The following is a 13837-nucleotide window of genomic DNA, read 5'->3' on the forward strand; positions in this document are numbered from 1 at the left end:
CTCCTGCAGCATTTTACAGTCCTCCTCAGCCTCTAACTTCCTCAAGATCTTTGCATCATCAGCAAACAGACTTGCATAACTGTTTGCTCCATCTACCACATCATTTACGTAAATCAGGATCATTACTGGCGCCAACACCGAGCCCTGTGGGACTCCACTTGTTACTTCCCTCCATCCAGACATCTTGTCCTTAATTACTGTCCTCATTTGTCTGTCTCTCAAAAGGTCTCTCATCCATTCCAGGAGGTTTCCCTTCAGTCCTCCTGTATGCTCTAGTTTCCACATTAGTCTCTTGTGGGATACCTTGTCAAAGGCCTTCTCCAAATCTAAATACACACAATCCACCCAGCCGTCTCTCTCCTGTAGCACGTCAATCGCTCTTGAGTAAAAGCTCAACAAGTTGGAAACACATGACCTTCCACTTCTGAATCCAAACTGACTTTCAGCCAAAATATTAATCTCTTCCAGATATTTTATCCATCTATCTTTCAGGATTCACTTGCACAATTTTGCGACCACGCTAATTAGGGACACCGGTCTATAATTCAGGGGTTCTTCCCCATTTCCTCCCTCATAAATTGGTACCACATTTGCCCTCCTCATTTGTCTGTCTCTTTCCCCTCTTCCAGAGAACACGCAATTAAACTGTGAATCTTATCCACCAGTTGTTCTCTGCATTCCTTCAGTAACCAGTTAGAGATTCCATCTGGTCCTGGGGTTTTCCTTACATCTTGAGTTTCCATTAATTGATACACTTCCTGTAGTACTTCCACTTTTATATCTTTTTTTTATCACTACATTTCTAGTCACTCCCTTCCCCCCACAAAATCCCTTTCATTAGTGAAAACCGACTGGAAATTTTATTCATTATTTCAGCTTGCATTGCCACATCTTTGTAGACCTCTCCATCTACTTTCAGTTTTTGATTCCTTCCTTTTGTTTCAATTTGCCATTGACAAATCTATAAAACAGTTTACTCCAGTCTACATTTTGGAAAAAGTTCCTCAAGGAAGGAAAGTCTGCCTACCCGTAATTGCATCTATTCTTCCTGTGTTTTTCATCCCTTTCTCCTTCCTTTACTCCCACCACTTCCATCTCAATAACCAGATGATCACTTTTACCAAAGGGGCATTGGTAGGTTATGTTCCTCACATCATTTGGGTCCTTTGTGAATACTAAGCCAAGCCTTGATGGTTCGTCATCACCCCTAATTCTTGTATTTTCTTTAATTACTTGGGTTAACATGTTTTCCGTCACCAATTCCATTAATTTGTTTCCTCATGATTACTCAGTGTGTGTGTGTGTGTGTGTGTGTGTGTGTGTGTGTGTGTGTAAGGATGCCACGCTGGTCAGTGTTTCCCGCACGTCCATTCTTTTACCAAACGAAAATTCATTTAATGAACATTATGTTCAGTCAGTTTAAGGTGGTCGTTAAAACTGAAATTTGTTAAAAGAGGGTTTACTGTATCTGCCAAAAGACAGACTGGGGAGAAAGCATGATGCACAGACTCTAAGCTATTTACAACACTTACTGTATAGAAAGGGTGGTGAAATGGGTAAGAATGAGAGAGTTTGAATATGAGAGGAAGCAGTGGTAGGCCAAGACGAGGATGAATGGCTGTGACATATAAAACTTTGCTTAAAGACATTTCTGGGCAACAGCAGTCAGAAGCAAAATACCAAAAGCATTAAAAAACTTTCAAAGGTGGTCACACAAGCTGTTCTATCCCAGCAAGAAAAAAAAAAAAAATGTTGCCATATGAGGCAAGTGAGAGACTAATAATTCTAGTCTTCTCTTATGTCTTATTAGTACATAACATACATGAGTACAGCAAAAACAGTGAGTACAAACAGTGACAAGAATGGTACTATTCTGGCTTTGTTAATGATTTTTTTTTTCTAATGCGTCTGACTCTGGACAAAGGCTTCAGAGATTATCCCAAGGTTCAAGAGTCCTCCTACACACCTCCTCCACATGTCACCACTTCAGTGCTAACACCCCCCCTCAATATTGAATATATGCTAGAGCTATCTCATACAGGACAGATGAACTGATAATCTATCTATCTATCTATAGCCCGACGTCCTAATCCCGCAAAGGGTGGCTGCAGACAAAACGCCTCCAAGTCGCTCTGTCACCCACCATTTGACTACCCTCCCCCCAACTCACCCCCCCTCCCTCATATACCTCTCAACTCCATCCCTCCACCTCATCACCACATCAGTGGGTCTTCTGGTAGATCAGTAAAGTCTGCTTATATGAAATTCAAATCCTTAAACTGTTGCCTGCCCCAGCCGGGATTCGATCCTGGGTCCATTAGGACTGCAGGCCGCCTCTCTACCGATTCATTATACTAAAGCAGGTATCACACGGGGACTCATGAACGTTGTGTACAGCACAAAATGGATGTCCAAACTGAGCTTGGACGTCCATACCCTATCACATGGTGGACATCGACGGCCACTTTCATCTTCTTTATCGAGTTCACTCCACACGAGTGGGAGGTAGCTTGTTCTGACTCCCAAGCAGACAACATGTTTATCATTAACAACAATATACATGAACCAGCTAGTGACTTTTGCAATGGGTATTTTTCTAAAACAAATAAAAACATAATAAAAGTCATATAAAATGATTATACAAACTTTACTAACAGTATTGAATTAATCATAAAATAAGATTGCAGACGACACAGATTACTTGGCCACAACTTTTTTTTTTTTTTTTTAATGCGAGGAAGAAGGAACCAAAGGCCATGAGCCCGCAGGAACAGTTCCCTCCAAGAGAAAAACAAATACAATAGAGAGCCAAATTCAAGATCCAATCATTTTGAGATGCCTGGACACACTGCATTTGAAAGACTGGACATCATAGGCAGCAGGAAATACAGACAGAGGGAAACAGTTCCAGAGCTGACCTGTTGCATAAATGAATGACTGGGAGTAACGGTTAACTCTTGCATTAGAGAGTTGGACAGAAAAGGGAAGAGAGTTTGCTGCCAGACGGGTGCTACGCGCCCGTCGTAGAGGTGGAGGAATGCAAGCAGAAAGTTCTGAAGAACAGTGACCATTAAAGTAACGATAGAAAAGAGATAAAGATGCAACAGTGCGGCGAAGAGACAGAGGTTGAAGGGAGTCAGTAAGAGGAGGAGAGTTAATGAGACAAAAAGCCTTTGACTCCACCCTATTGAGAAGAGCTGTATGTGGGGAGCCTCCCCACACATGAGAGTTGTACTCCACACAGGGGCGGATAAAACCCCTGTATAGAGTCAACAATTGTGCAGGGGTAAAGAAAGAGCGGAGTCGGCTTAGCACACCCAATCTCTTGGAAGCACATTTTACAAGAGATGTACAGTAATCACTCTAATATCCGGACGCCCAATATCCGAACATCCCCACTATCCGGACATAAGAATGTTTCATACTGTACTTTTTCCATACTATACTTACCTCATTTCACTCTTTAAAGTCCTTTATTGGTGTGAATAGGGTGTTAGGAGCTATGCATGTGCAGTAGGAAAGTGTTTTTCTGAGTTAGGCTAGGTTAGGGTCCATAAGTACCAGTCCAGGAGCCAGTCACCAGAATGTTTATTATTGTATGAACCTACTTCTAAACCCTCATTTTATGTTTCTTTTGCGTTTATTTCAGTCATTTATGCGCTTTATTGGTGTGATTGGGTCTTAAATAGGTGCTATGCATGTCCAGAGGGAGTTGTATAGGTGTTTCTCTGAGTTAGGGTCCATAAGTACAAGTCCGTAAGCTGGGGCCCAATATCCGGACAGAACCAATATCCGGACCTACCTATGGCTCTATTACGTCGGATATTGGAGTGATTACTGTAATTTGCTCTTTCTAAGATAAGTCCCGAGTAAATGAAACCCCAAGCATGTTCAAGGATGATGCAGGATTAAGCTGAATATTATTAAACATTAGTGGGTATACCTGTGGAAGATTTTGATAGGTGTAAGAACTGGGTCTTAGATGCATTAAAAACAACCATTTTATTTTTACCCCAGTCAGAGATACGAGCCAAGTCAGACATTAGGTGTGCCATAGCCTCATCCCTTGTTTGTTGAAGTAACTGTTGAGATGGGCGTTGCGGGAACCGAATGGAAAGGTGAAGGGTGGAGTCATCAGCGTATGAGTGGATAAGGTTAGATGTACAGCTTAGAAGATCATTGATGAATAAAAGGAAGAGAGTTGGTGATAGGACAGAGCCCTGAGGAACACCACTGTTGATAGATCTAGGAGAAGAACGATGGCCGTCTACAACAGCGGCTATAGAACGACCAGAAAGGAAGCTAGCGATGAAGGCACAGATAGAAGGATAGAAACCATAGGAGGGCAGTTTGGAAATTAAAGATTTATGCCAGACTCGATCGAAAGCCTTTGAGATGTCAAGTGCAATGGCAAAGCTTTCGCCAAAGTCCCGAAAGAAGGATGACCAGGAGTCTGAAAGGTAGGTGAGAAGATCGCCAGTGGAGCGCCCTTGACGGAACCCATACTGATGATCGGAAAGAAGGTTGTGATAGGAAAGATGCCTTAAAATTTTTCTATTGAGAACTGACTTGAAAACTTTTGAAATACAGGACGTTAAAGCAATTGGACGATAGTTGGAGGGTTGGGAGTGGTCACCCTTCTTTGGGACTGGCTGAATGAGAGCAAACTTCCAGCAAGAAGGAAAGGTACAAGTTGACAGACAATGGCGAAAGAGTTTGCCTAGGCAGGATGTAAGCACAGAAGCACAGTTCTTGAGAACAACAGGAAGGACCCCATCAGGCCCATATGCCTTGTTAGTACTGAGGCCAGTGATGGCAGAAAATACATCAACTGAAGAAATTTTAATTTCAGCCATGAGGAAGTCAGAGGGGGGAAGTGATGGAGGAACAGCACCGGAATCGTCTAAGGTGGAATTGGAGGAGAAAGTCTGTGTGAAGAGATCTGCTTTATCAGTAGAAGAAATAGCTACAGAACCATCAGAGTAGAAAAGAGGAGGGAAGGATGATGAGGTAAAGTTGTTAGAAAGATTTTTGGCAAGGTGCCAGAAGGAGCGGGAAGAATTCGAGTTGGAGAGTTGAGAGCATTTAGTATGGATGAAATTATTTTTAGTAGAGCGAAGAACAGACTTAGAATGATTCCGGGCAGAAACATAAAGATGATGTGATTCAGGGGTGGGTTGGCTCCGGTACCTTTTGTAGGCCCTCTCCTTGTTGCGGACAGCATTAGAACAAGCGTGATTAAACCAAGGCTTTCTTGCATTAGTCAAAGGATATGAGAAAGGAATGTATGCTTCCATGCCCGAGAGAATAACCTCCGTAATGCACAAGGCACACTCAGATGGCTCCCGGCCATGGAAGCAACAATCATTCCAGGGAAAATCAAAGAAGTACTGCCTGAGGGCCTCCCAGTCCGCGGCTCCAAAATGCCACAGACGACGTTTCCCTGGAGGGTTCACAGGCCGTACTGGAGTGATAGGACAGGTTAAGGTAATAAGGTTGTGATCTGAGGAGCCCAACGGAGAGAAAAGATTAACAGAGTAAGCAGAAGGATTAGTTGTGAGGAAGAGGTCAAGTATGTTGGAGCTCTCTCCAAGGCGGTCAGGGATACGGGTAGGGTGCTGTACAAGCTGCTCTAGGTCATTAAGGATAGAAAAGATGTAGGCTTGTTCACCAGGTGGATCCGTGAAAGGAGAGGAGAGCCAAAGGTGGTGGTGAACATTGAAATCTCCAAGAATGGAGATTTCAGAGAAAGGAGAAATGGATAGAATGTGTTCCATCGTAGAAGTAAGATAGTCGAAGAATTTTTGATAGTCAGTAGAATTAGGGGATAAGTAAACAGCATAGATATATTTAGTCAGAGAATGACAGGACAGCCGAAGCCAGAGTGTAGAGAATTCAGAAGAATCGAGTTCAGGAACACGAGAGCAAGATAAGTCGTTGCGTATATATACACAACAGCCACCTTTGGCTTTGAAATGAGTATAGAGAAAGTAGGAGGATACAGAAAAGGGTTTGCTGTCAGTTGCCTCAGACAGCTGAGTCTCCGTTAGAAAAAGAAGGTGAGGTTTAGAGGAGGAGAGGTGGTGCTCAACAGAGAGAAAGTTAGAGGAAAGGCCGCAAATGTTGCAGAAATGAAGAAGAGAGTCAGACAGTGGTTCCAGGCACCTCGAGTCGTCACCGGGAGAGGGGCGGATGGTGGGGGTATTTATGGTCCCCCCCCCCCTGGGGACTCCAAGGCTTGATGAATAGACGCCATTTTTGTTGAATTTTGAATAGGAAGTGTAGTGTGTACTGTGCAAGTAGTTTGGTGTAGATAGTTAGAGAAATTTGTACTGGAGAGCATGCTGGCCTACTCTCTGTGTAACTGAGACACTGAAAAAGTTCAGCAGAGGGGGATGGTCAGGAACTAGTCCTGAGGGCTGATGAAACGGGAGCTCCAGCACTCCCTGTCATCAGCTTTCCATCCACCTCGGGAGTACTGCCCTGCTCGACTGGTGCTACAGTCTACTCCACCTAAATGCTACAGATAAACACTATAGACAAGAAGGAGACTATGGAGTCATGGACGTCCATGCTCACTGTGGACGTCCACGAATGGGTCTGGTGGCATTCCACCTTTGGACGTCCACGAACCTCACGCGGCAGCAAGTTTGGATGCCCACGGCCAGTGTGCACGTCCACAAGTCCCCATGTGATAGCCCCTTAGGTCACGAAAAATTCTTCTGGACTTCAAAGCAGCTTGCCACAAGGAGGAGTAAGAATATTAATTATAAACCGGTCATTGGACCAAAATCCCATGAGGCTGTGGATATGACTCAGAAAACCTAGTTATATTCCTCTGTAGTCATCTTTCTCACATTAATGGACACCAAATTGTGAAAGTCTGTGACCCTGAGAGAGCAGTGAGGCTTGATGAAAACAAGCTTTAGACTAACATCCAATGTAGAGTACCCATGTGCTTTTAGAATTATCTGAGTACAGTATCTTTTTTGTAATAGTGTTAACATAAAATGCTTAACACAAAAATGGGCATTACATTTTGTACAGTTGAATGTAACATTAGCATCACCCCAGTTATTGCTGGATGGACAGGGCTGTCTGAAAATCATACCTAAATAACTGCCCTGAAAACTTTCAAGTGTTTATATATTTGGGAAAACAGCAAATCTGGAAGCAAGAATTGCTCAAAAATGTCCCATACGACCACCGCATAAGTATGTGGGAAGGTAAGGTGTTGAGGCTAGGGAAGTTATGGAACTGTCACGGGGGTCAAAATGGGTAGATGGATGGCTTGTGTACAAGGGCCACATGGCAGGGGTTTCATGACCCTTGCTAACTTTGTAGTTAACACAGTTATTTTGTGTTATAACTGTATTTGGTTACAGGAAAATCCCCACATCTGAATGGGTGATAGCCTATCCCAGTACAGCATATACCTTTCAGATCCATCGATGTATTATTATATTAGTGTCTTAAATGTCGGGACCAACTGCCTAGCCCCGGGCTCCTACACTCCTCATGGGGCAATGTAGGATTGGATGATGGATGGGTGGATGGTGACTTTTGCCAAATGATATTATAAAGCGACAGGAAAATACCTGAGACAGAAAAAGATATACAATAAACTACAGCACCTGTATCAATAAACTACAGTACCTGTATATTCTACAAAGCATATGGTGAGAGGACTCTTCTTAATTTTCTCTTCGAATAAATCTTTCTTGTTCAGGAAGAGTATAATTGATGTGTCGGTGAACCACTTGTTGTTGCAGATTGAGTCAAATAATTTCAATGATTCTTGCATGCGATTCTGGAAAATACAGCAATAAAGAGTACAAATTACTTCAATATATCAAAGTACATGGTCAAGAAAATACATATATATTTTAAGGATTACATCAGTTAAATCTATGCTATCAGTAACAGCTATGGGACATATGGCTAGCTTAACACCTTATGTACAATGCTGTAATCTATTAACCTTTGAGCATATCAGGATGTAGTTCAAGGCTCTTTCAAAATGGCTGAAAAAAGTTTGGGAAAAAATAGATTAGAAATGTTTAAAAATTTTCACTGTAAAAAGAAAAGTTGCTCAAGAATATGATCTCAACATTGAAAATGTGACGAAGTCCATACCCAACTTGATACTACTACACTACAAAGTTGGGTGTGTGTGTTGTGATTGGGGTAATGGTCCAATTTGTGTTCTGGGGAGCTCTCAAGTCGATCCTACCCTGATGTCCATCCACTCCCAATCATTTCATCCCAAATGAACTACTCATCTACCTAATCTAATCTAGTGTACCTAACCAGACCTTACCTAACTTAATCCAACTAAATATAATCTACTTAACCAGACCTAACCTAATAAATCCTAACTTAATATAACCAAACCTAACCTAATGAATCCTAACTTAATCTAACCAAACCTAACCTAATTACCTAACTTAACCTAAGTTAATCTAAATGAACTTAACCTAATACACCCTAACTGAATCTAACCTAACCTAATCTAACTGAAACAACCTGGAGACCGATATGTTTTGGGACCAGATCGGCCTGTCACTTTGTGGAAGCTGGCAAGTGGTGATGTTCCTCCACCACCACTGCCCTACCACCATCACACTTGGCTTGGCACATACTCCTCAATGTCTGTTCATTTAAATTCATTAGAATCTCCTTCACCATATTAGGTTTTCATTTATCATTGCTTTACTGTGACTCTAAGTACAGTATTCATAATATGCATGTGTACAGATGTTGTTGAGGCAGAGGTAGGCCTACTAGGCAATGAATTCCTTGGAGCACATGTAGCCCTTCTCTTACTGATGGCTGGGACCAGAGAGAAGCTGGGTAACAAAAGCAGGGGACCCAGTGATGGTCATCTCTACACATCAATTGGGTGTCCTCAAGCAAGGGAACTTGAGTGCACCACTGCCTGAAATTATTAAATTTGTCCTGTGCCACTGGTCTCCCAGTACTCAGTTGAGTGCAACAATCCTTTAAGAGTTATGCCAGCAATCCACATCAAAACAACAGTAGTTTCAATAATGAAGAATGGTGTTAGGCCACCTAAGCAAATAGCTAATTCTAAATTCTACTGCCATTCTCATTATTATAATCTATACGAAGTACAGCAAAGAAATCATGTGGTTTGCCCCACTCAGCTGTGCTGGCTTTTAACTGTGCTATCTAGCTATGTACATCCAGTCATATTAAGTTAATAACTTTCTGGTAGGATTTTTTTTTTCTTTTACACTGGGGATGACTAATACATATGTCCAACTGTACTTATTATCTTTTTCTTTTTTACACCACAGTAAAGTAAAAACTGTGCCATTTCCCCATGAAACAACATCAGGAACAGCTGCAATGCAGCTGAACATGATATTGCTCTAGTTGGGTGTAATCGGCACTTTTTGTGTGCGTGTGTGTGTGTGTGTGTGTGTTCTTACCTAATTGTTCTTACCTAATTGTATCTTTACAGGAATGAGTCAAGCTCGTACTGTCCCGTGTCTTAAACCATATTTATCGTACATATCCTTAAATTTGTGAATTGTTTTGGCACACAATTTCATTCGGTAATGCATTCCATTGATCAACTGCTCTGTTTGGGAAACTGAATTTCCTTACGTCTTTATCACCTCTCTTCTTATGCAGTTTTTTGCAGTGTCCTCTTGCTGATGCTTCTCCATATGTTAAGTAATCATTTATGTCTATTTTCTCCTTCCCTGATATGCACTTATATAGCATTATCATGTCACCTCTTTTCCCTCTCTCCTGTAGTGTTGGTAGATTCAGTTTATTTAGTCTTTCTTCGTAGCTCAGGTCCCTTAAGCTTGGTATCCATCTTGTAGCGGACCTTTGAACTTTTTCAATCTTGTCTATATGCTTTTTGAGATGAGGACTCCAGACTACTGATGCATATTCCAGGGTTGGTCTAATGAATGATGTTATTATCCTTCTTAGCATGTCTTCATTTATGTATGTGAATGCTATTCTCATATTTGCAAGCAGTGTATACATGTTCCGTACCTTCTCGCTGATGTGGTCAGCCGGAGATAGTCTGTTATTGATAATCACACCTAGGTCCTTCTCTCTTTCTGATGTGTATAGGGTTTTATTTCCTGAATTATAATCCCAATCAGGTCTTTTTCCACTTTTACCAAACTTGATTACATGACACTTGTCCACATTGAATTCCATTTGCCATGTACTACTCCATTCATCTATCTATCTATCTATCTATTGCCAGACGCCTCAATCCCGTTTGGGGTGGCCACAAACAAATCGCCTCCAAGTCGCCCTGTCCCCCGCCATTTCACTGCCCTGCTCCCAACTCACACCCCCCTCTCTCATATACCTCTCCACCCCATCCCTCCATCTCATCCTCGGCCTCCCCCTCCCTCTTCCCCCCTCCACCTCACTCACATACACTCTCTTCGTCAGTCTTTCACCCTCCATCCTCTCCACATGGCCAAACCACATCAGTGTGTTCCACATAACGCTTCCTATCACATCCACATCCACACCACAACGCTCCTTTATATCCTCATTCGTCAGCCTGTCTCTCCACGTGACTCCACAGGCTCCTCTTAAATAACTCATTTCCACTGCTCTCTCTTGACTTGTGTCCTTCCAACAATGTCCAAGCTTCACTTCTGTACATTAGAGTTGGTATCACAATACTGTCATGTAGTAACTTTTTCACTTCCATGCTCACTTCCCTGTTTCTTATCACTGCTTTCAAGGAACCAGCAACCTTTCTTCCCTGCTGTACCCTTTCAAGCACTTCACCCTCCAAACCTCCATCCTTACTCATCACACCACCCAAATACTTAAATGTACTCACATTTTCCAATTCCTCACCATCTAACCTCTCTGTACATTCACTAACTTCACCTCTCTCAAAGACCATCACTTTACTCTTCCCTACATTCACCTTTAGATTCCGTTTCTTACACACTCTCTCAAACTCATCCACCAAGCCTTGCAGCTCCCCTTCGTCTTCACTCAACAACACAGTATCATCTGCAAACAACAGTACAGGGAGTTTCCAAACACTATCCTCTCTCACCAGGGCCACTCCAACATCCACTACCCTACCTTGTACCTCTTTTATTACCCCATCCATGTACAGATTGAACAACCATGGAGACATGACACATCCCTGTTTCAAACCAACTTTCAAAGAGAAAAATTCACTTAGTTCACCATCCACACGCACTGCAGCCTTCGCACCATCGTACATACTCTTCACAGCATTCAACAACTTCCCATCTACTCCATATATTCTTAACACTTTCCACAATCCTTGTCTATCCACCCTGTCATATGCTTTCTCCAAATCCATGAAAGCCGCATACAACTTCTTTCCCTTCTCTAGAAACTTTTCCACTAAAGATCTAAGAATGAATATCTGATCTACACAACCTCTTCCCTTCCTAAAGCCTCCCTGTTCTTCTCCAACTAATTTCTCTGTTCTTTCTCTAACTCTGTCCATAAGTATCCTACCATACACTTTTCCTATTATACTAAGAAGACAAATGCCCCTATGATTACCACACACTTCTTTTTCCTCTTTTCCTTTGTACAAGGGAATAATTATACCTGACTTCCAATTCTCCAGGACTCTACCTTCCTCCCAGGCCAATCTGCACATCTTCCACATCCATTCTACTACTATCTCTCCCCCATGCTTCAGCATTTCACCACACACTCCATCAATTCCTGGGGCTTTCCCCGATTTAACTATCTTCATTGCTTCCACAACTTCTATCCTACTGATTTCTTCCTGTCTTCTCACCTCCCTCCTTCTCCCAGCCATTCCCCAGCCACTTATACTCGCATTACTTCCATCCTCTACGTTCAACAATTCCTTAAAGTGTTCTCTCCATCTGCTCACTTTTTCTCCCTTCTCCACTAGTAATCTACCATTTTTATCTTTCACTCCCCTGCTAACTTCACTTCCACCCTGTCTTACTCTTTTCACTTCTCTCCAGAACAATTTCTTACAGTCCCTCCACTTTACACTCAAATTCCTTCCAAATTCCATTCATGAAGTTTATTTAATTCTTCTTGTAGCTCTTTACAAGAGTCTGTGTTAGTAATTCTCCTTTGTATTTTTGCATCATCTGCAAACATATTCAGATAGCTCTCATTTCCAGTGTTACTGTTTATATCATTTATATACACTAAAAACATGATTGGCACCAGCACTGAACCCTGTGGTAATCCACTAGTCACTTCTTTCCATGATGAGTAGTTTCCTCTTAGTACTGTTCTCACTTCTCTTTTTATGAGAAAGTCTTGCATCCAACAAAACAGTTTGCCTCGAATTCCTCCTTCATGGTACAGTTTCCATAAAAGTCTTTGGTGTGGTACTGTGTCAAAAGCTTTCTTGAAATCTAAATACTGTAGATACTGTCCACCCATCCTTCCCTTTCCTGTATTGTGTTTGTTACTCTGTCATAGTAGCTCAACAGATTAGTAACATGATTTTCCTTTTCTGAAACCAAACTGTCTTTCTGTTATCATACTGTTTTCTTCTAGATGATTTACCCAAGCTTTTCTTATAAGCTTTTCTAATTCCTTGCTTACAACACTGGTCAGTGATACTGGTCGGTAGTTGAGTGGATTTTGTCTATTTCCTTTCTTGAATAAGGGGACAATATTTGCTTTTTTCCAAATATCAAGTAGTTTACCTTGACTCAAGGATTTCTTGAAAATTAAAAATAATGGTTTACTTAACTCCTTTGCACATTCTCATAATACCCAACATGAAATTTCATCAGGACCACTTGCTTTTCCTCTACTTAACTCCTCCTGTATTACTTTTTCTGCTATTTGTATATCTGGTAGTATATGTGGACATGTGTGTTCCACATAGTCCCTCTCAAAATTTTTTTCTTTTGTAAAAACTAATTGGAAATTCTTATTTAGTGCTTCATAAATATCTTTCTCTTGTGTATATAAGTGATTCCCTCGTCCGTAATGGATTGTATTATATCTTTTACTTTGGTTTTGCTTCTGATACAGCTGTAAAGCAGCTTTGGTTGATCACTACTTTTATTTATTATATCCTCCTCAAACTGTTTTTGGGCTTCCCTCCTTATTCTTGTATAGTCATTTCTTGCCTGTTTGTAATTATTATACAGTAGAAGTCCGATTTTTCGGCATCTATGGGACCAGGCAAGTGCCGAAATATCAAAATTGCCGAATTATCGAAAACCCTACCCACTCAGTACCTTATATGTTTCGGTGAACACTATCATCATTACTCATATCATTACAAATGTGTTTGGAGAAAGTACTGTATACTGTTTGATACTGTACAATACTGTAATGAATACAGTACTATACAGTACATGAACATGAAAAATAAAGAAATTAGTGAACATACTGTATATAAATGTAATGGTACAGTAGGCCTACAAGTTCACATGTACTTACCTAAACTTATAGTAGGTTCCTTATTTACATATGTACAATAGAAGGGGTTGATTGGAGTCTGCTACTGCTGGAAGAAGTCCCCAGCACACTCGAATAGTAATTTCAGAGGTATTTCGGTACGAAGTTCACAAAGCACACAGAAGAATCAAGAGAAGTCGGCAGCAGCACGGCAACAACTCGGAAGAATGGCGAAACAGATTCTCTTTCCCATGCTAGACTCACTACATGTTTGTCCTCTCTTTATGCTATAGGAGAAAAAGCTAGCCTCTGAGCTTCATGGCAGTGGTAGACTCGTTCCATCACTTTCACTATCTCACTCACTAAGGTGGGTAAAGGCGGGTAGCTAGCTGGCGAGCCTCATGGAGAATTTCAAGACTGACGAAAA

The 13837-nt window shown here is 41.5% G+C and overlaps 1 protein-coding gene across 3 annotated transcripts in view; it reads right to left on the reverse strand.

Annotated features, from left to right (window-relative positions):
• Galphao (G protein alpha o subunit) overlaps positions 1-13837 on the reverse strand; it is a 275292-nt gene that overhangs the window by 16786 nt on the left and 244669 nt on the right. For 2 of the 3 annotated variants that reach the window (XM_080282372.1, XM_080282370.1), the window contains exon 7: positions 7657-7810. The exons of the other annotated variant lie outside the window; for it this stretch is intronic. In XM_080282372.1, the coding sequence (XP_080138498.1) occupies positions 7657-7810 (154 nt within the window). The remainder of the gene's footprint in view (positions 1-7656; positions 7811-13837) is intronic. 3 annotated transcript variants of the gene reach the window in all.

This window comes from Coenobita brevimanus, chromosome 93, assembly GCF_032717465.1.
Source record: "Coenobita brevimanus isolate Jiangsu-jjx chromosome 93, ASM3271746v2, whole genome shotgun sequence".
Taxonomy (NCBI): Eukaryota; Metazoa; Arthropoda; class Malacostraca; order Decapoda; family Coenobitidae; genus Coenobita; species Coenobita brevimanus.